This window comes from Pongo pygmaeus, chromosome 3 (assembly GCF_028885625.2).
Source record: "Pongo pygmaeus isolate AG05252 chromosome 3, NHGRI_mPonPyg2-v2.0_pri, whole genome shotgun sequence".
Classification (NCBI taxonomy): Eukaryota; Metazoa; Chordata; class Mammalia; order Primates; family Hominidae; genus Pongo; species Pongo pygmaeus.
Window position 1 is genome coordinate 152262932 of NC_072376.2, and position 26776 is coordinate 152289707.

Below are 26776 nucleotides of genomic sequence, written 5' to 3' on the forward strand. Positions count from 1 at the left end.
TCCCAAAGTTCTGGGATCACAGGCATGAGCCACCATCCCTGGCTTCTTCGGTTTTTAATGGTATATATTTTAGCCCTATATTTATATTAGACTTCAAACTATGAGAACTTGACTAGACAAAAAATTCATTCATGCGAAGAAATTGCAGACAGTCCAGATGAAGGCCAACTGTGTGTGCTGACAAAAATATGAGAACCTCTGCCTCCAATTAATACTGAGTTGTGAGGAAACAGGAAATTGAACTGTAGGGAGAAGCAGGAAATATTACTGCAACCAAATAGCCAACAGGTAAAAGGGAGTTAAGATGGTCCTGGGACCCTGCTTCATTACCGTTGTTTTCCTGAATAAGTCTTTTGAAATGAGATATGATTGGATAAGAAAATTCTTTGCAAGAACTTATATAAGCTCTCATATAAACTCTATTCATGTATTTTATTTTAATTATTTTAGAGAGAAAGGTTTATTACAAGATGGCTGAGCAAGGAGACAGAAGATGGGCTCCCCTCCTCAGCTCACAAGCTCACAAGCAGTACATTTAAGGACAGTGGTTTTAGGAGCTCTCATATCAACTTTATTATACTGACTTGATTCCTGAGCAGGTTTAAAGGAATAATATAAGGATATTGAGTATTTGTCAACTTTCAGCTTAGGAGAAAGTTAGTCACTCTTATATGAAGAGTCAGGTTTGAATACTTGGGAAACAATCTCTTCATGAACAGTGAAGCTAAAATAATGTGAGGTGGCACATGTAATTGCACTGGAATCTGCCTGCAGCTACAGTTCTCATGTAAACTGATTAATGTGATGATGCTTGTTCCAAAGCTGAAAAGGCTTCCCAGAGCGCTGCTGAACCCCAGTCCTACATTTGGCCTCTCTAGTTTGTTAACAAAGATTTGAAGGACAGCAGTCTAGATGGAAACCTGAGCAAGATATCAATAAATAGAGTGCTCCTTCCTCACCTCCCCACCAATACCCCCAGCAAAAAAAAAAAAAAAAGTACAAATGGAATGAACGTTCCATTCAGCATAAAAATTGGGCTTTGTACTGAGAAACAAACAATAGGCATATATATATGTGTGTGTGTGTATATATATATATATATACACACACACACATATATCTATACATATATCTTGCTCTGTCACCCAGGCTGGAGTGCAGTGGTGTGATCCCAGCTCACTGCAACCTCTGCCTATCCAGTTCAAGCAATTCTCCTGCCTCAACTTCCCCAGTAGCTGGGATCACAGGTACCCATCACCTTGTATTTTTAGTAGAGATGGGGCTTCACCATGTTGGCCAGGCTGGTCTTGAACTCCTGACCTCAGGTAATCCACCCACCTTGGCTTCCCAAAGTGCTGGGATTACAAGCGTGAGCCACTGCACCCGGCCAAGATTTATCTTTTGGAATATAGTTAGGTTGAACCCTATGAAATGGCTGTTTTGGTAGGTCAGAAATGGCCAAATATCAGCAGATTCATAGGGTTCAGCTCTATAAAACAAGCCACAGTTCCACAAGTCTCACAATTTCATTCAGCAAACATTTATTCAAGGCCCAAATGTAGTCTTTGTTTTCAGGCAACTTTCATTCTAGTGAGGGATTCTAAAATATAAACAAATAATTGCAAATCAGAATGATGAATGCAATAGTAAAGGCACAGGATAGCACAAAGGAAGGTGTCATCGGGTCAGCTTAGTCAGGCAAGGAAAGACTTTACAAAGCAGGTGATGTTTAGTTGAGTAATTAGAAAGGAGTTGGGTTGGTTGAGGGATGGACAGTGTCTTTTTAGATGGAGTGAACTACCTATTTAAGATCTTTGAGGCACAAAACAGGATGGCAAGTTCAAGGAATAATGCTGTTAAATCATTTAGGATGTCTGGATCTATAGGGGAGGGAAGGTAGCTGGAGGCTGCAGGAAAATAGGAGTAAGGACAGAAAATAAGTGTGGAGAGAGGTTAAACAGGTATGCATTGTGGAATGAACAAGTATAGGCTGCCTTCAATGTCATACTACAAGAATTTTGACTGTAAAGACATAACAGTTTTTTTTTTTTTGAGACGGAGTTTTGCTCTTGTTGCGCAGGCTAGAGTACAATGGCGCAACCTCGGCTCACTGCAACCTCCGCCTCCCAGGTTCAGGCATATTACAAGCATGAACCACCATGCCTGGCTAATTTTTGTATATTTAGTAGAGACGGGGTTTCACCACGTTGGCCAGGCTGGTCTCAAACTCCTGACCTCAGGTGATCTGCCTGCCTCGGCCTCCCAAAGTGCTGTGATTACAGGTGTGCCCGGCAGGATATAACAAATTACATGTCTTCAATCAGATTATGGTAGGCTAGTGAAGTTTTAGCTGGGAGTTAACACGATCAACTTACCATTTTACAAGGTAAGTAATTCTGTGAACTTAACAGTAGGGAGATTCACTTAGAGTTTACAGGTATGAAGAAGTGAACTAAGGTAACAGTGTGGAGATGCAGAGAATGGGAAGGAGTGAGAGATGTGGTAGAAGTAAAATTGAAAATGCTCAGCGTACTTCGCTGGTCCTTTAGTTCTTTTGAATAATGTGACATATTTTCTTTATTGAAAGTTCTATATGACTAAAATATCTGCATTGTGACTTTATAACAACTGTTATTCTGGACATCTTAATAACAATAAAATCACTGCATTGTGAATTTAATTAATTACCATCTAATCTTAAAATGAATTTTAAAACTTGGGTTAATTTTTCATTCTATTTATTTTCTATTTGAGACATTATAGATATAACCACAATCTTCATAGAATCTTCTACTGCAAAGGAACATCCCTTTTCCTAGTTCTGAATGAAAGCATTTCTGATATGTGAAGAATTCTCATTGCTAAAGGGGAAGTGGTAATGCCCACAATCTTCTCATCGTCATGCCACTTGATGAAGGGAAAAGCTAATTTAATTATTTTTAGTTTGTTTTTAGAAACATAGAACACTTCACGAATTTGCATGTCATCCTCCTGCAGGGACCATGCTAATCTTCTTTGAATCATTCCAATTTTAGTGTATGTGCTGCCGAAGTGAGCTGCTAATATACTCTTAATCCATTTTTTCCCCTGGAAATCACTATCCATAAGAAATAATGTCAGAAAATGAGTTTTTTATTAGTTTAATTATTAAATTGAGCAATGATTATTTGAAATTATATATCCATGTGTGAAATTCAAATAATATTTAACTTTCATAATTCTTCCAACTTGTTCACTAAAATCTTACCTTAAAAGCTAAATAAAATAATTTTTTTCTAGAAATTTTTTTAGTGATTCTATTCACTGGGGAAAAACATTATATAATACGTTTTATTATACTAGACAGTGTCGTTTCTAATCAATGAATGCTATCTGACAGGACAAATAGTTGGCACCAAAACCACTAACACATTCAGAACCTAATCTCCCCTGAATCCAGCTTGAACTCTCAAAAACTGGCTGTGGAGTATACTGTACTTTGTAATAGAAAATACACACTTTAAAAAATGGACAAAAATAGTTATCTCAGCTCCATTATTAAAGACTGCTCCATACATTTTTTTCACAATTAAGGTAATATTTATTTATTTATTTATTTACTTGAGACAGGATCTTGCTCTGTTGCCCAGGCCAGAGTAAAGTGGTGTGATCGACTCTCTGGAGACTTGAATCCTCAGACTCAAGTGATCCTCCTGACTCAGCCTCCTGAGTAGCTGGGACTACAGGCGTGTGCCACCACACTCGACAATTTTTTTTTGTAAAGATAGGATCTTTCTTTGTTGCCCAAGCTGGTCTTGAACTCCTGGCCTCAAGCAATCCTCCCACCTCAGCCTTCCAAAGCCACTGGTATTACAGGCATTAACCACCATGCCCAGCCATTAATACATTAATATTTAAATTTTATGGTCATGTCAGTGTTTGGAAAATGTGTTAGATTTTCTAATTTAGGCTTCCTTTATATCTCTTGTCTACATCAAAGAGAAGTAACTGAATTATTTGATTCTGTGCCTTTTTTTTAATCAATTAATTAATTTTTTATTTCTTTATTTTTTTGAGATGGAGTCTCACTCTGTTGCCTAGGCTGCCGTGCAGTGGCACAATCCCGGCTCACTGCAACCTCCGCCTCCTGGGTTCAAGCAATTCTCCTGTCTCAGCCTCCCGAGTAGCTGGGATTAGAGGCGTGCACCACCACACTGGGCTAATTTTTGAATTTTTAGTAGAGACGGGGTTTCACCATGTTGGCCAGGCTGGTCTCGAACTCCTGACCTCAAGTGATCCACCTGCCTTGGCCTCTCAAAATGCTGGGATTACAGGCGTGAGCCACTGCACCCAGCCTTCTATGCCAATTTTTATCTTTTGCAATCATTTCATATTCTATACCTCACACTCTATCTCACTTTGACTTCTTCAATATATAGTACATTTTTATTATATTAAGATCAGTCAGGCCGTGTGCTGTGGCTCATGCCTCTAATCCCAGCACTTTGGGAGGCTGAGGCAAGAGAATCACGTAAGTCCAAGAGGCGGAAGCTGCAGTGAGCCAAGATCATGCCGCTGCACTCTAACCTGGCTGACAGAACCAGACTCCATCTCAAAAAAAAAAAAATAAGATCAGTCAGTGGTATAACAGTAAAAATGCTTTTTATGGAATACTGTTGTTAAACCTTCATTATTCTGGTTGTTAAACTCAAAAAAGATCAATAAAACATAGGCTGCTTTTGGATTTGATAGCTACTGTTTCAAAGCATCATTTTATTTTATCTTATTTTATTTTGAGACAGGGTCTTGCTCTATTGCCCAGGCTGGAGTGCATTGGCGCTACCATAGGTCACTGCAGCCTCGAACTTCTGGGCTCAAGTGATTCTCCCACCTCAGCCCCCTGAGTAGCTGGAACTACAGGCATATGCCATCATGCCTAGCTAATTTTTAAATTTTTTGTAGAGATGAGGTCTTTCTATGTTGCCCAGGCTGGTCTTGAACTCCTGGACTTGAGTGATCCTCCTGCCTCAGCATTTTAAATAATACTGAATTTTAAAATGAAAAAAAAAAATCTTCTATATGCAGTCACATTTCAGCATTTAGCAGCTCTGAAAAGAATTTAGAAAAGGTACCAATTGGCCACAAGGCTAAGCCAGACAAAATCTGTTTCTGCTAGGCACAGCTAGTTCTTTTTTCATTCCCATTGAGGAATGTGAAAAGCAATCATACTAAATCTAAAAAAAAAAAAAGTGCGTCATATTCAAAATTGTTTTATTTCCTAAGTATTTTTTCTTTTTCTTTTCTTTCTTTTTTTTTTCGATACAGAATTTCGCTTTTGTCACCCAGGCTGGAATGCGATGGCATGATCTGGGCTCACTGCAACCTCCACCTCTCAGGTTCAAGCGATTCTCCTGCCTCAGCCTCCTGAGTAGCTGGGATTACAGGCACCCGCCACCACACTCAGCTAATTTTTGTATTTTTAGTAGAGACAGGGTTTCGCCATGTTGGCCAGGCTGGTCTCCAACTCCTGACCTCAGGTGATCCACCTGCCTTGGCCTCCCAAAGTGCTGGGATTACAGGCATGAGCCACTGAGCCTGCCCTATTTCCTAAGTATTTTAACTACATATTGCTACTTAACAAACTACCCCAACTTCATGGCTTAGAACACAACCATCTTATTTGCTTACAATTTAGCGGGTCATCAGTTTGGTCTGTGTTCAGCTGGGTAGTTCTTTTCTGGTCTCCCCTGGGGTCATTCATGTAACTGCAGTCATGTGGCATCGTGGCTGGAGCTCAATGGTCTGGGATGGCCTCACTTACACATCTGGGGTTAGTGTTAGCTGTAGATGGGGCACCTCTCTCCATATAATCTCTCATTCTCATGGAGGGTAGCTCAGACTTCTTCACATGGTAGTCTCAGGATTTCAAGAGGGTGAGAGCTCAGAAAGTCACTTCCATAGCATTCTGTTGGTCAAAACAAAGTACAAGACCAGCCCAAATTCAAGGGAATGAAGAAACAGTCTCTATCTTTTGATGGGAAAAGATGTAAAGCCAGATTTCTTTTTTATTTTTTAAATTTTTTTTTTTTTTTTTTTGAGACGGAGTCTCGCTCTGTCACCCAGGCTGGAGTGCTGGAGTGCAGTGGCGCGATCTCGGCTCACTGCAAGCTCCGCCTCCCGGGTTCACGCCATTCTCCTGCCTCAGCCTCTCGGAGTAGCTGGGATTACAGGCGCCCGCCACCACGCCAGGCTAATTTTTTATATTTTTAGTAGAGATGGGGTTTCACCGTGGTCTCGATCTTCTGACCTCGTGAAATTTTTTTTTAAGTAAAAAAAAAATTTTAAGTAGAGACAGGGTGTTGCTATATTGCCCAGCCTGGTCTCAAGATCCTGGACTCAAGTGATCCTCCTGCCTTGGCCTCCCAAAGTGCTGTAACTACAGGTGTGAGCCGCCATGCCTGGCCTAAAGTCACAGTTAACAGGAGTGTATACAAAAAGGTGGGAAGAATTAGTGACTATTTTTTTTCAATCTACTATGTTAACAATGGCTCAAAATTCAGAAACAATACATAAAAAGATTGACCAATTTGATTACACTGAAATAAAAAAATCTTATACTATAAACATACCATAAGTAAAGTAAAAAGATAAATCACAAACTTGGAAGAATATTTGTAATTTATATCACAGACTAAAGTTTAATGTCCCTAGCATATAAAGAGCTTCTAAAAAACAGAAGAAGGAAGGACTGACACGCTACAGGAAAATGCACTGGAGATGTAAACAGACCGATTGTAGAAAAAGAAATGCATAGAGTCCTTAACCATTAAAAAAAATGTTTTTATGGTCCCTAACCATAAAAAAAAGTCCAGGTGTGGTAGCTCATGCCTGTAATCCCAGCACTCTGGGAGGCTGAGGCGGGAGGATCTCTTGAAGCCAGCATTTCGAGACCAGCCTAGGGAACATAGTCACACCCTGTAGCTACAAAAAAAAGTATACTAAAAAAATTTTTTTGGCCGGGCGCGGTGGCTCACACCTGTAATCCCAGCACTTTGGGAGGCCGAGGCAGGTGGATCACAAGGTCAGGAGATTGAGACCATTCTGGGTAACATGGTGAAACCCAGCCTCTACTAAAAATACAAAAAATTAGCTGAGTGTGGTGGCGGGTGCCTGTAGTCTCAGCTACTCAGGCTGAGGCAGGAGAATCCCTTGAACCTGGGGGGAGGAGGTTGCACTGAACCAAGATCACGCTACTGCACTCCAGCCTGGGTGATGGAGCGAGACTCCATCTCAAAAAAAAAAAAAAAAAAGACAATTTTTTTAAATGTCCAACCTCACTTTTTTGTGTGTGTGTGAAACAAGGACTCACTCTGTCACTCAGGCTGGAGTACAGTGGTGTAATCATGACTCACTGAAGCCTTGACCTCCCAGGCTTAAGCAATCCTCCCACCTCAGCCTCCTGAGTAGCTGGGACTACAGGCGCACACCATCATACCCTGCTAATGTTTTGTATTTTTTGTAGAGACAGGGTTTCACCATGTTGCCCAGGCTGGTCTCCAACTCCTGGGCTCAAGTGATTTGCAACCTCAGCCTCCCAGAGTTCTGGGATTACAGGAGTGAGCCACCGGGTCCGGCCCGACCTCACTCTTTCTTTTTTTTTTTTTTTTTTTTTTTGAGACGTAGTCTCTCTCTGTCGCCCAGGCTGGAGTGCAGTGGCGCGATCTTGGCTCACTGCAAGCTCCGCCCCCTGGGATCACGCCATGCTCCTGCCTCAGCCTCCCCAGTAACTGGGATTACAGGCGCCCGCCACCAAGCCCAGCTAATTTTTTGTATTTTTTAGTAGAGATGGGGTTTCACCATGTTAGCCAGGATGGTCTCGATCTCCTGACCTTGTGATCCGCCTGCCTCAGCCTCCCAAAGTGCTGTGATTACAGGCGTGAGCCACCGCGCCCAGCCCCAACCTCACTCTTAATAAGGGAAATGCAGATTTAAACTGCACTGAGATATTTTTCGTCTGTCACATGAGCAAAAACCCAAATGTTAGGGCACTCACACACATTGTTGTTTTGGGAATGTAAAATGGTAGCCCTCCTATGAAAGGACTTTGGTAATAGCAGCAAAAGTACATATGTATTTGACCTAGTAATCCCTGTTTCAGAAATCTATCCCAATGATACAGTGGCAAAAATACATATGCATGAAGCTATACATTGCAGCACTATTTGTAATAGCACATACTAGAAACAAGTCAAATGTCCATCATTAGGAGACTGCTTGAATAAACAATCCATGGTACCCACACAACATAGTTCTATGCAACCATGAAAAGCAATGAGAAATATTACTATCTACAATTTAGAGTAATCTCCAGGCATATACTTGAATGCAAAAAGCAAGGTAGAAAAATGTATGTGTATAGTAAATTACTGCTTATTTAAGAAAAAATAATAATATATGTAATAGAGTTTATATATATTATATATATAAAGGATGGGAAGAATTTTTGACTAAATTCTTATATATATATAAGAAATTCTTATAATATATGTATTCTTATATATATAAGAAATTCTTATATGTATTCTTATATATATAAGAAATTCTTATAATATATGTATTCCTATATATATATATATAAGCTCTCTGTCTATATATATAGCTAAGAAAGAAGGATTTTGGCCTATCGTTCTCTCCATTTTTTCTTTGTATAAGCTATATATATGCTATATATAACATATATATGCTATATATAACTTATATATATTATATATGCTCTATGGTATATATAAATACATATATATATAGTTTATATAAAAAAACAGAAAGAACGATAAGCCAAAATGATTCTGTATTGGAAAGTGGAAGGAACAGATGGAAAGAATATAGAGAAAGGGTATCACTATTTAACAACTCCTAATAAAATAATGAATCAATGGCTTCTAACATAATGAAGAGAAAAGCACCAAATATTATGCACCTGCTGATGGATGTATGAACATGAACTACAAATAATTCCTGCTAAAGCCAGGCACAATAGCTCACCCCTGTAATCCCAGCACTTTGAGAGGCTGAGGTGGGAGGATCATTTGAGACCAGGAATTCAAGATCAGCCTGGGCAACATAGAGAGACCTTGTCTCTATAAAAAAATTTTAAAAATTAGCATGTGCTTGTAGTCCCAGCCACTTGGGAGGCTGAGGTTGGAGGATTGCTTGAGCCCAGGAGTTGGAGGCTGCAGTGAGCTATGATAGTGCCACTGCACTCTGGCCTGGGCAACAGAACAAGATCTTGTCCCTAAAATAAATAAATAAATAGGATTTTGATCAAACCTCTAAATCTAAATACCAATTTATAGGCAGTATGGGGGAGAGGAACATGTTAAAACAAGATAAACACATGTGGTTGCAATAAGCAAAGTCCAGATTGAAAAATTCTACAGATCAAATGAGTCACTTTATTGAAACCATAAATTGCAAAGAAAAGTAGGAGATGGAGGAGCGACCTATAGAAAAAGAGACTTAAAGATGTATTTACCATTTGTGGACTTTTTTTTCTTTTTTGAGATGGAGTCTCACTCTGTCGCCCAGGCTGGAGTGCAATGGCGTGATTTCGGCTCACTGCAAATTCCGCCTCCCAGGTTCAAGCAATTCTCCCGCCTCAGCCTCCCAAGTAGCTGGGATTACAGGCACCCGCCATCACGTCTGGCTAATTTTTGTATTTTTGTAGAGATAAGGTTTCTCCATGTTGGCCAGGCTGGTCTTGAACTCCTGACTTCAGGTGATCTGCCTGCCTCAGCTTCCTAAAGTGTTGAGATTACAGGAGTGAGCCACCATGCCTGGCCACCTATTTGTGGACTTTAATTGGATTCTGACTTAAGAAACAAACTGAAAGAAGAGGGAAATCCTTTATGAAACAGTTGAGGAAAATTTGATCATTGACTGGATAATTAACAATAGTAAACAATTATTATTATTTTACAGACATATATCCAGTATCATAGATTTGACTTTATAACCTTACTCACATGTCTCAAATTAGTGTTAGCTGTAGGTGGGCCCTCAGTTGTGGTGGTCAAAGGTAATGGATAGGAATATGAATACAAGATTTGCCATGAGTTGATAATTGGTAAATCCGGGTGTAGTGCACATGAGGATTCATTATACTATTCTCGCTCCTTGTGTTTGAAATTTTATACAATAAAACATTAGAATAAAAAAGTATGAAGTTTTTTTCAGATGAGGAAACTCTTTATTTATTTATTTATTTATTTTATTTTATTTTTTGAGATGGAGGCTCGCTCTGTTGCCAGGCTGGAGTGCAGTGGCACAATCTCGGCTCACTGCAATCTCTACCTCATGGGTTCAAGTGATTTCCCTGCCTCAGCCTCCCGAGTGGCTGGGACTACAGGTGCACACCACCACGCCTGGTTAATTTTTTGTATTTTACTAGAGACGGGGTTTCACCATGTTGGCCAGGATGGTCTCGATCTCCTGACCTTAGGTGATCTGCCCATCTTTGCCTCCCAAAATGCTGGGATTACAGGCGTGAGCCACCTTGCCTGGCCTGTGTTTTTTATTTATTTTATTTTATTTTTGAAACACTCCTAGTAGACTCTATAAAATACCTAGAATTGTGGCGATTCATCCTATGATTATGAGAAGGATAAAGCCAAAACATTCTTTTTTTATTGACACAGGGTCTTGCTCTGTCGCCTAGGCTGGAGTGCAGTGGCATGAACGTGACTCACTGCAGCCTCGACTTCCTGGGCTCAAGTGATCCTCCTGCCTCAGCTTCCCATGTAGCTGGGACCACAGGCATTTGCCACCACACTTGGCTAATTTTTTAATTTTTTTGTAGAGACCAGGCTGCCCAGGCTGGTCTCAAACTCCTGGGTTCAAGTGATCCTCCCGCCTTGGCCTCTCAAAGTGCTGGGAAAACAGGTGTGAGCCACTGTGCCTTGCCCAAAACATTCTTGATAGAGCAGGACAACAGATACAACCAAGGTCTTGATGACTGAGCCACAAAATAAGCCAACCCTGGATATCTAGTTATATAATAACAATCTATCTAGTTATATAATAACAATCTTTGTCATTTAATCCCTTTTGAGTATGTTTCTGTTATTTTTAGTAGAAAATGGAGGAAAATGCATTTGTATGTGTGTGCAAGGTCTCATTGCCCTCTAGCTGAAGAATGATAGAACTCCAGAATCCTATTTTTAGAGTCTGCTTCCCAGGATCACATCCAGTACCAATGATCTAAAGTGACGTTCCCTAGAAACAGGGATTCTTTGGCCAGTCTTTTACGAGAGGAGTATTCCCCGGAGAATGGAGGGAGGAAAGCAGAAGAAGGCAGGGGGAAGAACTAAGCAGGGAAGTCATCTCGGCTGGAGACCAGCTTCAATCTGCTCCTTGGGGTGGGCTGGAGCATGAACTATTCAATTGTACTGCAGAGTCGGTGCCACCTTTTGTAATACTATGGCAGTCAGTCATTGGTTGTGAACTGCCTATGGTGAGGGTGGGGTGTGGGGTGTAACACTCATAGCAGCTGGGGATAAATGTACCCAGTTAGGGGGCCCAATTAAGGGGATCTAGGCAGAGCATCAGCAGTGTCCACTACAATTTCCCAACTTACTCCATAGCCAAAACCGTACATGACCCTGCATGATCTAGCCCACCCCACCTACCCACTCCCTTTCTCTCTGAGACCATCTCTGGCTACTCTCTCTCTTTTTCATTCCACTTTAGCCACAATGGCCACCTCGCAATTCCTCAAATTCCCAGCAGGATCCTGTTTTAGATCCTTTGCCCTTTTCTGTTCCCTTACCTGGCTGATTCCCCTAACTCCTACCATTAGATGGTCCCTTATATATCTTTCAGGTTTCTATGCAAAAGACACCTTCCTAGTAAAGCCTCTTTTGGCCATCCTATCTAAAATTACAACTTCCACCTTGAACTAACACTTACAATCCTTTTATTTTCATTACTTGTATCCTTAGCACTTATCAGTACCTAACACACTATATCATTTTCTCATGTGTCATTTGTCTTCTTACCTGGCTCCACTCTAGAATATAAACCGGGAGCACTTAAAACAATACCTATTATGTTGTAAGTGCTCAGCTAATATTTGTTGAACACGTGAATGAATGAATGATTCCTGGCACAAAGTGCTAATCCTCAATAAATATTGTTTGAACTGAACTGAAACAGAAAATATCTACGTAGTCCCCTATGTAAGTACTATAGATGGGAGAGGGCATACTTATTGTGATATACAGGGTTCTCCATAGATTATATGCTCTTTCTTCCATAATATTACAAAAGCTTACATTTCTCATGTGATGTTATATATCTGTATGTTAATATGTATTATTTGTACATGCAAATATTAATGAAAAAAGTAGAAGCACCAAAGCTTTTCTAATTTTATTTGACTCAAACTATATTTTAGACCTACATACCGTACAATAAAGTAAGCTGAAAGCATAGTGAAATTAAAGTAAATACAGGTTGTATGGATAGCTCAATTTCTTTAATATAAAATGTAAATTCAGAGATGACTGTGATAAAAGAAAAATGTCTAGAAAAAAAAAACCAAAGATGAAACTATGTAAGCTCTTTACTGCAATGTCATATTCTGATCTCAGACAGTAGAAGAGTAGTAAAAAACGTACAATCTCAAGTCTCTCAGTCCTAAAATCTATCAGTGGATGCCAAAAATCTTCAAGACCCATTAACGTTTTCTAGAAAATAAGTCTTTTTTTTTTTTTTAAACTAAGTGTACTAAAAACACAAAAGCACTTATCAGACACTCTACGGCATTTGTTGCTGAAATGTCTCCCAGCTGGAGATTAGCCTTGAGCCGAAGCAGTCTCAGAGCCAACACTGGCTTCCTCCTGCAAATCATTTCCAGCAGAGGACTCTGACTCAGCTGGAGAATTTTCTTCTTCTAGTTCAGCATATTCATCAGAGCTTTCGTTCTCTGTTGTATCTTTATCATTATCGATGGCGACAGCTTCATCCAGGGCAGCATTTGTAACCTCTGGGGTTGTTTCAGGGTTTACTTCCGCGGTTTCCCTCTCCGCTGCATCTGTGACCTCTGGCCCAGTTTCAGCACTGACTGCTGTGGTCTCCGGAGCAGCCTCCACGTGACCTGGACAGGCAGATGCCTCTTTTATGACCACAACTGTAGCACTGGGAATTTCTTCAGCATCTACCACCTCAGCTTCCACTACAAGTTCTTCTGGGGCTTCTGAACTTGCTTTCTCAGTTTCCGCAACATTCTCCTTTTCACCTTTAAGAATTAGTCATTAAGCAAGGTATTAATTTAAAGATCGTGGGAAGACAATGAAACACTGAGGTCATTTAAACACGTAAGACAGAGCTACATGCACTGATGTGTAACAGTCTTCAAGGTAGACTCTCAAGTGAAACAGCAAAAAAAGAACAACGTATACAGTCTGCTACTATTGTTAGGGCAAAATGAGGTTGGAGCAGGAGAGAGGTAAGTTGTATGCCTAGATAATTGTATTTGCAAAAACTCTCCAGGAGGCTTCAAAGAAACTGGTTCTATTGGTTGCGTCTTGGAGGGAAAATGGGGGATCTGCTTTTCTGTAAACTCTTTGAACTTAAAAAAAAACACACTTGAATATATTACTTAGGCAAATATGAAAATACAAAAATAAGTAGCTATCCTATTCACCTTTCATATGAGATAGCATGGAAGAGTAGCCAAGTTCCTAGCAGGTGAATCAGAAATCACTAATCCTCTCTCAACCTCATTTTTGTCATCTGTAAAATAGAGTATTGATAATATCTACTGCACAGGGCTATTGTAAAGATTAATTAAAATGCTGTATATGAAAAGGGGATTAAAATAAAAAGTTCTATGCAAATGCTTATTAGTATTATAAACAACCGCATGATTATATTCAGTAATAGATATTGATGATATTCTGTTTCTTATTATTGTCATGACAGGTTAAAACTGATTCATAAGCCCCTAATATCTCTATCCCTAGTGATCATAGTAATTGACAATAATAGCTTGGAAAAAAGTATGGTTTAAAGCAAGAAGTGGCTAGGCATAGTGGCTTATGCCTGTAATCCCAGCACTTTGGGAGGCTGAGGCAGGAGGGATCATATGAGGCCAGGAGATCAAGACCAGCCTGGGCAACATAGTGAGACCCTGTCTCTGCAAAACATAAAAAATAAATTTGCTGGGCGTAGCGGTGCATGCTTGTAGTCCTAGTTGCTTGAGAGGCTGTGATGGGAAGATTGCTGGAGCCCAGGAGTTCAAGGCTGCAGTAGGCTATGATTGCACCAATGCACTCCAGCCTGGTAGACAGAGGGAGAGCACGTGGAGGGAAGGGGGAAGGGAAGGGGGCAGGGAAGGCAGGAAAGGAAGGGAGGGAAGGAAAAAGAAGTGTAGGAAGGAAGGAAAGAAAGAGTGAAAATATAATTCTGTTCCCATGGTCACCATTTTATCAACTGAAGAACTCAATATACACAACTGATTCTATTATGTCAAATGTACCTTGTTTGCACAAAGGCACACAGGTGGTCTTAGCCAAAACTGAAAGATAATTAGTTATATTATTATTTTTAAATAATGAGGAAAATGAAAGCTCATGCCTGCACGGGTGGATGCCTGAGCAGGGTAAAATAATATTACCACACAAAGGAGTCAAAAGTCACTGGTCAGCAATATAAATGTAAAATGTTCATTTGTCAAATGCATTCATCCAAAAGATGTAACAGTGTTCTTCAGGTTTCAGTTGAACTTTTCCTTTCTAAATGAACTTATATCTGGAGTTATTCTGGATTAAGCTAGGAAAGAAGCCAAAAGCAAATAGTGTTCATTGCTAGACTAAGTGGATGGAAATTAGTGCCTCAAAAAATAAATAAAAATAAAAAATTAAGAAATTCATTTACCTTGAAATGGCTGTATCTCTGCTTTTGTTTTTTCTTTCAAATTTGTTTTATGTTCTGTGTGTTTGGCTTGGTCTGACGTAACTGTCTTGTAAGCCTGAAAGTAAATGTATGCTTAGGTTTATTTCTTGAGCTTTAAGATTTGTCACGCCACATCCAAAGGTGCACTCAAGTCTCCCTGTAATCACCATTAGAAGTTTAAACCATAATCCCAGTGTAGCAAAGAAGAGAAATCAGTGCACACCACTTACTCTTTTACTTCCCTTTTGGAAACCTTTGTTATTAAATAGAATGCTTTAAAAAGGAAGAAAGGTGAGACGGGGATGAGGAGAGAAAAACTACCTATTGAGTACCATACTTATTACCTGGGTGACAAATCAATCTATACATCAAACCCCCATGACTCACAATTTACCTATTAACAAACCTGCACATGTACACCTTAACCTAAAATAAAATTTGTTAAACAGGGAAGGAAATAGATGCACTATCTTAGCCAAAGATAACTAAAAACAAGGAAGAAAAAAATGAATTATGCTACAACCAGAATATCCTGGCAGGCATATACAAATATTCTCTAGCATTTATCCTTGAGAAATGGAAATCTAGGTTCACATGAAAACCTGTACACAAATGTTCATGGTACCTTCATTTGTAATAGTCAAAAACTGGAATCAGGCCGGGCGCGGTGGCTCATGCCTGTAATCCCAGAACTTTGGGAGGTCGAGGCAGGTGGATCACCTGAAGTCAGGAGTTCGAGACCAGTCTGGCCAAAATGGTGAAACCCCATCTCTACTAAAAATACAAAAACAGCCAGGCATAGTGGTGGTGCTCGCCTGTAGCCCTAGCTACTCAGAAGGCTGAGGTGGGAGAATTGCTTGAACCCAGGAGGTGGAGGTTGCAGTGAGCCGAGATCACGCCATTGCACTCCAGCCTGGGCGACAGAGCAAGACTCCACCTCAAAAAAAAAGAAAGAAACAGTATTGGGAAGAAAGCTATTTTAATCATAGACGAAATGTGCAGGCTTCCTGTCATTTTATATTTAAATAGTCTTCTTTGGCCTGTATTCATATTAGAAAATGATATAAAAAATGAAAATCTCATTATTCAGTTACTATTGTTTGCATTAATTTAGCTTTTAAGAAAATGTTGGTAGTGGTTTAACTTTTAATGGTAAGATGATAGATTTCTAAAATTTATTTATATATAGTGCCTTCTAAATTTTTAATCATCAGAAACCAAGTACCTTATTTAAAAATTGTACTACTTAATTACAAACAATTTTACAGTATAAAAATTATGCTGTGAAAATAGAAAGTCTGTAATGTCGGGGCCGGGTGCAGTGGCCCACACCTGTAATCCCAGCACTTTGGGAGGCTGAGGCCGGCGGATCACCTGAGGTTGGGAGTTTGAGACCAGCCTGACCAACATAGAGAAATCTGGTCTCTACTAAAAATACAAAATTAGCCAGGCGTGGTGGCGCATGCCTGTAATCCCAGCTACTCGGGAGGCTGAGGCAGGAGAATCACTGGAACCCTGTAGGCAGAGGTTGCGGTGAGCCTAGATTGCACCATTGCATTCCAGCCTGGGAAAGGAGGGAAACTCCGTCTCAAAAAAAAAAAAAAAAGGAAAGAAAACAAAAGAAAATCTGGGTCAAGCCTGTAATCGCAGCACTTTGGGAGGCCGAGGCAGGCAGATCATGAGGTCAGGAGATCGGGACCATCTTGGCTAACACAGTGAAACCCCGTCTCTACTAAAAGTACAAAAAATTAGCCAGGCATGGTGGTGGGCACCTGTAGTCCCAGCTATTCGGGAGGCTGAGGCAGGAGAATGGCGTGAACCCAGGAGGCGGAGCTTGCAGTGAGCAGAGATCGTGCCACTGCACTCCAGCCTGGGCAACAGAGCAAGACCCCATCTGAAAAAAAAAAAAAAGAAAAGAAAAGAAAAGAAAATCTGTAATGTCGGGTAGAAGTGATGTAAAGTGACCCTTTTATGGCAAACTTCCCAGGGTTTAGTGAACTCAGACTTGAATCATTTGGCTTTGAAATATACAGAGCAAATATGATCAACAGGAATGATAATCGACATTTTCTGTATAAAAGCAAGGAATATTTTCCGAGTAAGGTGTATGTTCCCGACACCTTATAGGACCAATATGATAAGTCAGTATCCGCAGTTCTCAGTACACTAAAACCGAACCAGTACACAAGTTCACATCCCTGAAATGATCATTCCAGGAACAACATTCCAAGGGACATTAGTCTCATTGCTCAAGGGGCTGAAACACAAGGCAAGAAAAAAGACTAACTTTAGAGAGAATTGAAGAGATACAATACTAGAATAATTCATCCTAATGTGTGGCCCAAAGAATCTAGGTTTTCCAAATCCAGCACAGTCGAGCACAGAGTAGAATAAAGGCCTATTAAAAGAGAGGGTCTCAAATTTAGACTTTGGCAGTTATTTACAAATGATATTAAGTATTTATTAAGTATAAGCATTTAAAATATACTACAATTTTTATAAGCCAGTCTGGTACTACTTTTTAAGATATACCAGACCAGGCCAGGCATGGTGGCTCACACCTGTAATCTCAGCACTTTGGGAGGCCGAGGCGGGTGGATCACCTGAGGTCAGGAGTTCGAGACCAGCCTGGCCAACATGGTGAAACCTCATCTCTACTAAAAATACAAAAATTAGCCAGGCGTGGTGGCAGGCGCCTGTAATCCCAGGTACTCAGGGGGCCAAGGCAGGAGAATCGCTTGAACCCGGGAGGCGGAGGTTGCAGTGAGATGAGATCGCGCCATCGCACTCCAGCCTGGGGGACAAGAGTGAGACTTTGTTTCAAAAAATCATAATAATAATAAATAAAATAAAATATACCTAGACCCTCAAAAAAACTGAAGTGATCTGGGCCTCTTTCAGATTCCAATGACCCTTAATAGTCGAGGACTTTGATTGCAAATGGAAAACTGCTTTTGGCTACTAAGCATCTGTGGGGTCAATTCATAAAAATCTAATACAGAGATTATTTTAGTACAGGACATGAAATGGAAGGGGAGAACGAGTATACAGGTTTTGGAGTGCCTCACATTCAGTATTTCCTCCTGAAAGTAGCCTAAGATTCCTGGCAATTAAGGCTTCCAACACTTGAGATTAAAATCACATAATCTTAGAAATGGAAGGGAACAACTTCCATCCCTACTGTGAGAGAACAAGGCCAGAAAGGGTTCTCAGGGATGGCTGGTTTCTAAGTGTATAACCTTTTAGTTTAAGATTCCTTTTTCAACCAATGAGTTAGCAGTCTGGAAAGGTTTGTTTTTGGCACTGGTAAATATTAATATAATCAGGGGTATGGTGATGTCCAAATGAAATTCATCCTTCTAGCTTCCCAGCCTATCACATGGCCTAGTCCCAATCTCTGTTTTTTTTGGTGGCCTACACCTCAACTAGAGTGGGTTTGAGCAATGAATTCAGCATTAAACAGTAGAAAGATGACAAAAACAAAGGAATCTGGGCATGAGTGAAAGCTGGCAGGTTAGTAGAGGACAACAATATAAGCGACAAGTTTGCAGTTTCCTGACTTCTTGAGACTCTCAAAATTCTGAAGATTATGACTAGCCTTAAAAAATTTCTAGGCTGGGCTTGGTGGCTTATGCCTGTAATCCCAGCACTTTGGGAGGCCGAGGCAGGAAGATCATGAGGTCAGGAGATCAAGACCGTCCTGGCTAACATGGTGAAACCCCATCTCTACTAAAAATACAAAAAAATTAGCCGGGCGTGGTGGCGGGCACCTGTAGTTCCAGCTGCTCAGGAGGCTGAGGCAGGAGAATGGCGTGAACCCGGAAGGTGGAGCTTGCAGTGAGCTGAGATCGCGCCACTGCACTCCAGCCTGGATGAGAGTGAGACTCTGTCTCAAAAAAAAAAAAAAAAAAAAAAAATTCTGAGGATTAGAATATGTATTTTGGTTTGGTTTGGCCATCTTACACAGTCCTATGAAACTGCTTCTAGTTATGACTAAACATCCCTTTATTCATATTTCTTTCTTTCTTTTTTTTTTTTTTGAGACAGAGTCTCACTCTGTCACCCAGGCTGCAGTGCAGTGGTGCAATCTTGGCTCACTGCAACCTCCGCCTCCCAGGTTCAAGCAATTCTCTGCCTCAGCCTCCAGAGTAGCTGGAATTACAGGTGCCCGCCACCACGCCCGGCTAATTTTTGTATTTTTAGTAGAAATGGGGTTTCACCATTTCTTGGCCAGGCTGGTCTTGAACCCCTGAACTCGTGATCCACCCGCCTTGGCCTCCCGAAGTACTGGGTTTACAGGTGTGAGCCACTGGCCCGGCTTTATTCATATTTCTGTAGGTCCAAACCAAAATATAGTGACTGTGTACTCTTATAGTTTACAAAGAATTTCTGCTTATTCTACCTTTATTCTTTACATTTTTTGTAGAGATGGGGTCCCGCTATGTTGGCCAGGCTGGTCTCAAACTCCTGCAAGCAATTCTCCTGCCTTGGCCTCCAAAGTGCTGGGATTATAGGCGTAAGCCACCACTACAGGCTCTACTTTTATTCTTTTTTATTTATTTATTTTTTTGAGACAGGGTCTTGTTCTGTTGCCCAGGCTTGAGTGCATTGGTGCAATCTCAGCTCACTGCAGCCTTAACTTCCCAGGCTCAAGCGATCCTCCCATCACAGCCTCCCAAGTACCTAGGACCAAAGGCACACACCACCACGCTGGGCTAATTTTTTTATTTTTTTGTAGAAATGAGGTCTCACTGTGTTCCCCAGGCTGGTCTCAAACTCCCGGACTCAAGCCTTCCAAAGTGCTGGGATTACAGGCATGAGCCACTGCACTACTTTCATTCTTTTTATTTTTTTTTTGAGACGGAGTCTGGCTCTCTTGCCCAGGCTGGAGTGCAGTGGCACAATCTCGGCTCACTGCGACCTCCACCTCCTGGGTTCAAGCGATTCTCCTGACTCAGCATCCTGAGTAGCTGCGATTACAGGCGCCTGCCACCATGCCTGGCTAATTTTTGTATTTTAGCATAGATGAGGTTTCACCATGTTGGCCAGGCTAGTCTTGAACTCCTGACCTCAGGTGATCTGCCCACCTTGACCTCCCAAAGTGCTGAGATTACAGGCGTGAGACACCATGACTGGCCTACTTTTATTCTTAATAAAGATTATATTTTGATTTAGAAAGTTTATGACAAAATGGTGAATGACTCAACAGTCTTATCTTACTTAACTAAAAACTGTCTGTTATTTTAGTCCCAAAATCTCACTATTAAAACCTTTGTTTTACAGTGTTTACCTGGAGGGAATGGACATGGGGACTGGGAAGGAAAATATGCTTTTAATTTTATATATGTCTGTGTTGCATTTTTTAAAAACTTATGAGCAAATACGAATTTTTCAAATAATAAAACTGTGTGAAAATTTAAAACTAACAAAAATTATGGAGACAGTAAAAAGATTGGGAGGAGAGAGGTAGAAATGAGTAGGTGGAGTAGAGGGATTTTTAGGGTGATGAAACGACTCTGTATGATACTGTAATTTATTCTGTGTGATATTGTAATATATTTGTAAAAACAGAACATACAACGCAAAGAGTGGATCCTAATGTAAACCCTGGACTTTAGTCAATAATAATATATCAATATTGGCTTGTCAGTTTTAACAAATGTTCCACATCAGTGCAAGATTTTAATAGGGGAAAGGAGGAGGGGGTGTGAGGGGGTATATGGAAGTTTCTGTACTTTCTGCTCATTATTTTGTAAACCTAAAACTACTCTAAAAAAAGGTATATTAATTTTTTAAATAGTTATATTAATTTTTTTTTTTTTTTTTGGAAACAGAGTCTCACTCTGTCACCCACACTGGAGTGCCATGATGTGATCTTGGCTCACTGCAACTTCAGCCTCCTAGGTTCAAGAGATTCTCCTGCTTCAGCCTCCTGAGTAGCTGGGATTACAGGCACGCACCATCATGCTGGCTAATTTTTGTATTTTTAGTAGAGATGGGGTTTCATCATGTTGGCCAGGCAGGCCTCAAACTCCTGACCTCAGGTAATCCACCTGCCTCAGCCTCCCAAAGTGCTGGGATTATAGGCGTGAGACACTGCACTCAGCTCCTATATTAATTTTTAAGTTAATCTTTCAAAATAATTCTTTTAAAATGTTAATAATAGTGCCTACCTTGTAGAATTGTTGTAATTATTAAATGATCCAGGAGTATGGCGTATGATAAACACTCAAGTATCAGCTATCACTATTAGCATTTATGATAAAATTATTTTTACTGAAAATCATCCATATTAATGGTATTAAGAAATGCTGACTTTACACATACAAAAGTCTTCATAATTTAGAAAGCTGAGGTTCAAACAAAATAAAACTTAAAAATAAACTAAAAAAGAAAAATCTTCATAATAGTCTAGTTAATATATTCTCATGAAAACCCTGTATTTCTAATGATTGCCAGCGATTATTCAGATATGTATGCTTAATTACACTTAAATCTATTGCTATGTTGTATATTTAATTAATCCCATGTCCTGATCTTGACGTTGCTTTGAGCTTTACCATGAGTTGTAAAATACATGAATTCTTGAGCCCTGCGGTTATATAATAACTTACATAATATCCACCAGCACTGACTGTGACGCCTACAACCAGATAATAAATCATATTTGATCCAGATGATCCAGGGAATCTGTTAGATGACATCCGGCGCAGAGATGCTAGGAAAAAACGTTTAAACACAGTTAGCTTCACTACTTGAGCAAAACTATTTTAAATAATCACATCTTTTAAAATTTTTCTACTCAGTGAACCTAGAATCTATTAACATCAAGTGATTTTAGCTTAAGGGAATACAGTATTACAAGGCTGGGTAATAATTCCACTTGACAGTCTCCCAATCTAATTTGATAAACACTCATGAAACCTGTCATCTTGATGCTGAGCATCATGCCTTCTTGGAAGGGGTGCAGGTGTGGGTAAGGAGAAATGACAAAAGCACTAAAAAATTTTAACAGCCAAATGAAGTGCACATTAGCAAGAGAAAGCCATGTACTGTATATACTCCACTACAGGATTCAGTGAAAATATTATTTTTTAAAAAATGAATTCAGTATGTTTATACCTAAAATGTAATACAATTTGTATTTATATGTTAAATCAAGCATTTATGTTGAAATCCATCATATTTCTATATATCTATAATACACATGTAGGTATAGAAAGAAATCTCAATTTTTCTCTTATAAAGCAAAGATGGGCAGATAAAACGTTTTTAAGCCAAATGTTGCAAAAAGGTTGTATCTGAAATAGAAGTACAATTCTGTGTAAACTAATAGAAACAGATAAAAGTACTGTATTATTATATTTAAACATTTATTTTGTAGTACTAACATTTGCATATCCTATAATGCCCTGGAATTGAAATTTTTACAATAAACTTAAAGTTGGAAGGAGCTTAAAGTATATACAACTCAAATTCTTTATTTTAAAGATAAAGACATAATGACATTTATGCATTCTTTCAACTAACACAGCTGAGCATCTACTATGTATTTGGAATTGTTAGAAGCATTAAGAATATAATCGTGAACAAGACAGACAAGGTCCCTAGTCTCAAGCCATTCACAGTCTAGAAGGAGGGTATGAACATACAGACAAATAATTGTGATGCAGTATGACAAATGTAATAAGTGTTAAGCCAAGCTACATGCAGAGTAAAACTCAGCTAGCTGGCCAAGGTAGTTGTCATAATAGAAGAGACCTGGGTTTTGAAGGAAAATAAGGGAAACAGGAATGGCACTGGAGGCAGAAGGTGTAACGTATAAAAGCATGAGAGATTCGTGACCCAGAAGGTACAAAGTACAGGATGAATATCCCTTATCTAAAATGCTAGCAGTGGGTGCAGTGGCTTATGCCTGTAATCCCAACATTTTGGGAGGCAGAGGTGGGAGGATCACTTGAGCCCAGGATTTCAAGACCAGCCTGGGCAATGTGGTGAACCCCATCTCTACAAAAAAATTTTATAATATTAGCTGAGACTGGTGGTATGTGCCTGTAGTCCCAGCTACTTTGGAAGGCTGAGGCAGGAGGATCACTTGAGTCCTGCAGTGAGCTGTGATTGTACCACTGCTCTCCAGCCTGGGCAACAGAGAAAGGTTCTGTCCCAAAAAAATAACTAAAATAAAATAAAATGCTTGGGACCAGAAGTGTTTTGGGTTTTGGATATTCTTTATTTTGGAATATATGCATACACATAATGAGATATCTTGGGGATGGGACTGAAGTCTAAACACAAAATTCATTTATGTTTCATATACACCTTACACACATAGCCTGAAGGTAATTTCATACAATATTTTGAATAATTTTGTGCATGAAACAAAGTTTGTGTTAAGTACCTACATGTGAAATTTTCTACTTGTGGCATCATGTCAGTGCTCAGAAAGTTTCTAATTTTGGAGCATTTTGTGTTTTAGATTTTTGGATTAAGCATGTCCAACCTGCAATCTGATGTGGCCTAACATAAAGTATAGGGGTGCAGGGACTAGTGGAAGGCTATGATTTGCACAGGGCAAATCTTAAGACATGCTTACAAACCTTCATAGTAGCAAAATCACAACGATTTCCTGTTTATGTTCTTAGTTTGGATATAAATGGCTGTTTTTTGGAAATTTTTTTTTTCCTTCAAATGTGCCCCAAAGGCTATGAGAAGAGGTTATTGCTTTGACTTGTGGTGGGACTTCTGATGGCTTAAAAGTACATCTGTGATCAAATAGGGAATATATAGCCTTCATATTTCTCAAACAAACAAAAATATCAGAAATATTTTTTAAATAGAACTAAAATTACCAGAGATTTAAGTAGACTTAAATACAAATACAATGATGGACAAGTTACTTAAAAAGGCAGTGAAATGAGAAATTTTTCAGTAAGGATTAATTAGACAAATTTTAGCACATTCATACAATGTGAAACAAATAGACATAACTTTTGCAGAACAATATTTACTTACATGAGAAAATATTTACAATGTATTAGGTGAAAAGTCATAGCAAAATACTCTGGGACTATCCCAGATTTATGGAAATAATGTGCACAAAGAAGGAATGAGGAAAAAAAAAAGATGTGGAAAACTAAATATACTAAAATGTAATTAATTGTGTTCACTAAGTGGTAGGATTACAGGTGAATTCCATTTCCTATTTTACCTGTTTTTCCCCAATTATCTATTATAAACCTAAACTATTTATTCATTAAAAAGTTACCCTTTTAAGGCTGGGCTCGGTGGCTCACACCTGTAATCCCAGCAATTTGGGAGGCCGAGGTAGGTGGATCACCTTAGGTCAGGAGTTCAAGACCAGCCTGACCAACATGGAGAAACCCCATCTCTACTAAAAATACAAAATTAGCTGGGTGTGGTGGCCCGTGCCTGTAATCCCAGCTACTCGGGAGGCTGAGGCAGGAGAATCACTTGGATCCAGGAGGCGGAGGTTGTGGTGAGCCGAGATCACGCCATTGCACTCCAGCCTGGGCAACAAGAATGAAACTCTGTCTCAAAAAAAAATTACCCTTTTAAAAGCAAAAAGGAGGGAACAAAATGTGATGAGACACAGTTAAAAATTTTTCCTTCAATAAAACCGAAAAAAATTATTTTTCATCAAAGTAGAAAGTATCAACAAAAGGTTAATGTCCACGACTGAAGACAAATTTGTTTCCAATCAATAATAGTTCTTAAATACATTTTAAGTGCTGCAAAAATAGTAGTTAGATGAAAATCAGAGAAAGACCAGTACCTTTACAAGCAGCATTGCTAGATACGTATTTAAAATTTTAAAACTACTTCTATTTTGCCGCAAATTGGGAAGAAAATTATTTGGAATTTCTGCAGCTACAAAAAAAAAAGGTGCGTGTGTGTGTGTTTGTGTGTGCGTGCAAGCGCGCATGATGTCGGTGGGGAACGCAGACAGATAAAACGAAAGGCCACGGTCAGAGGACTAATCTTTCTTCCCATTCCCAACAGAACAGTCCCGTTATCTTCCGAAGTTTAAAATAAATGGCTTCTCCCTACTTCATCAGTGTATATATATATTTAAAAGTCTATATCATTTGGTATAAAGGTCTAGAAAAATAAAGGCAATAAAGATCTAGGAAAACGAAGACGTCTTATTTCTGATACTTGAGGGGTAACTTCCTTCCATCAGCATTTTACAAGAAAAATAAAGCGAGTTAGTTAGACCCCCGTCCTTCCCTCCCACCACCACCAACAGAGGCCTAATCAACGTGAAAAAAAATCGGCCCATGGAATTCTCCGCGCACGTCTTTCTCTCCGGCTGGAATCCACCCTCTGGGCTAAAATTACCTCGGAAGCCTCAGAAAGTGAGGCTAAGTGAAGAGAGCATTAAGAACGCTTCACGATGTTGTCTAAGAGCCGTCCCCCAATCGGGAGTAGAAGAGAGAGGGGTGACGGAAGGGGACTAGGGAAAAGCGGCTGGGGCAGAACCGCCCTGGAGCGCAAGCCTGGTCCCAGAAGAAAAACAATCTTCCTTGCTCACACCTATTAAGCACCTATGTTCCCAGCACTATACGAAGCGCTTTCCTATATGTCCGTTTTTATTTAATAAGCTTCCAGTTCACACTGCAACTCCCCCTTTAGTTAATTTCTGAGTATTCTGCTTTTTCTCGCGTATCCTCAGAACCAAAAGTGTCGATATTTGGACTACAGAGGCAAGCAGTTGCAGGACGACCTGCAACCTCAAGGGAAAGTGCTCCGAAGGCCGCTTCCTTTTTGGGGGTTGTGGATCTCAGAGCCAGGCGCTCGCGGGGTTCAGGCTGCTGAGACCCTGCCAAGGGTTAGGTTTATTCACCCCACGAACATTCGCCCGGCGTCCACTGAGCGGGCCCTGCCTCACTGCCTCCCAGCGCTTGCCGGGCCGGCTCGCTGATCGGCGTCCACCTTCCCACCGTACCTCTGCTTCCTCAGGAGGTTGGAGAGCGAATGGTGCCTCTAACAACAAAAGTGGTAAGCTGCGACTTTGTCAGCCAGGCACGTTTTTAAGTGCTTTTAACCATACATTAACTCATTAAAAAGCAAAACCATCATCGCCCCCATTTTATAGATGAGGAAACAGGTTAAGCCATTTATCCAAGATCAGGATGTGAACCCAGATAATCTGTACTCAGAGGCACCCTGGAAAAGTTCCCTACTTCCAAAGTCTGCAGGAGCTTCGGGACATCTTCCCGGGAGTCTCCCCCAATCTCCTCGACCTCCAATCCGGGCTTCTGCTGCTCTGGGTCGGGTTTGGCCAACTGGGTGCCGGCCGGTACTCGGGCGCGGGCGAAATCTGCACCCGAGGCGCCCGTCCTCCTCTCCGGGCTAGACCTCCTTACTCACCGTCCTTTCCGAGCGGCGCGGGGTTGGGGGGCGCCCTCAGCGGCAGCGCCAGGGTCTTGCAGACCGCCCTGCGGAGATACATCGCGCCCGCTGTCCGCAGCGCAGCAGCCTCGATACCCAGGCGCAGGCTGCCCTTCCACAGAGAGGCTGAGAGCCTGGCAGCGCCCCGCCCGGAGGAGGCACGTCGACCTTCATCCAGCCCCGCCTCCGCGGCCCCTGGGAGGTGGGGAGACCTTTGTAGTCCTCATCATCCTCCCCTAACCCATCTCCAGCTCTGTTGCTTTCCCTGTCTCTAGAGCTGATCACGGCATCTCAGAAAAGGGATGGGGAACCTATAAGTCGCCGTCGCCTGCCTGACTCGTTCTGTACCACTGAATGTAACTCTTCACAGCAAGCTGGAAATGATTTGGGAATTGGACGAGATAAGACAAGGACACAGTTTATCACGCTGGAT

General features: G+C 40.5%; 1 protein-coding gene and 1 non-coding gene across 2 annotated transcripts; both read right to left on the minus strand.

The window, feature by feature from the left end:
• Window positions 1–2952: 2952 nt before the first annotated feature.
• On the minus strand, window positions 2953–3057 carry LOC129035892 (U6 spliceosomal RNA). The gene has a single exon (XR_008502386.1). It is a non-coding gene; the product is annotated as a U6 spliceosomal RNA (small nuclear RNA).
• A 9333-nt stretch (window positions 3058–12390) lies between these two features.
• MGARP (mitochondria localized glutamic acid rich protein) lies at window positions 12391–26513 on the minus strand. The gene is made up of 4 exons (XM_054485273.2): window positions 26323–26513; window positions 21546–21649; window positions 14914–15007; window positions 12391–13273 (listed from the first exon to the last, which is right to left on the minus strand). Exons 1-4 carry the CDS (start codon window positions 26402–26404, stop codon window positions 12831–12833), a joined length of 723 nt encoding a protein of 240 aa, XP_054341248.1. The 5' UTR covers window positions 26405–26513; the 3' UTR covers window positions 12391–12830.
• Window positions 26514–26776: the final 263 nt, after the last annotated feature.

Coding starts and splice junctions, on each gene's coding strand:
- MGARP (XM_054485273.2), bottom strand. CDS start 26,404: ATGTATCTCCGCAGGGCGGTCTGCAAGACCCTGGCGCTGCCGCTGAGG. Junction 15,008..21,545: donor TCAGTGCTGGTGGATATTAT/GTAAGTTATTAT, acceptor ATTTACTTTCAG/GCTTACAAGACAGTTACGTC. Junction 13,274..14,913: donor AGAGATACAGCCATTTCAAG/GTAAATGAATTT, acceptor TAATTCTTAAAG/GTGAAAAGGAGAATGTTGCG.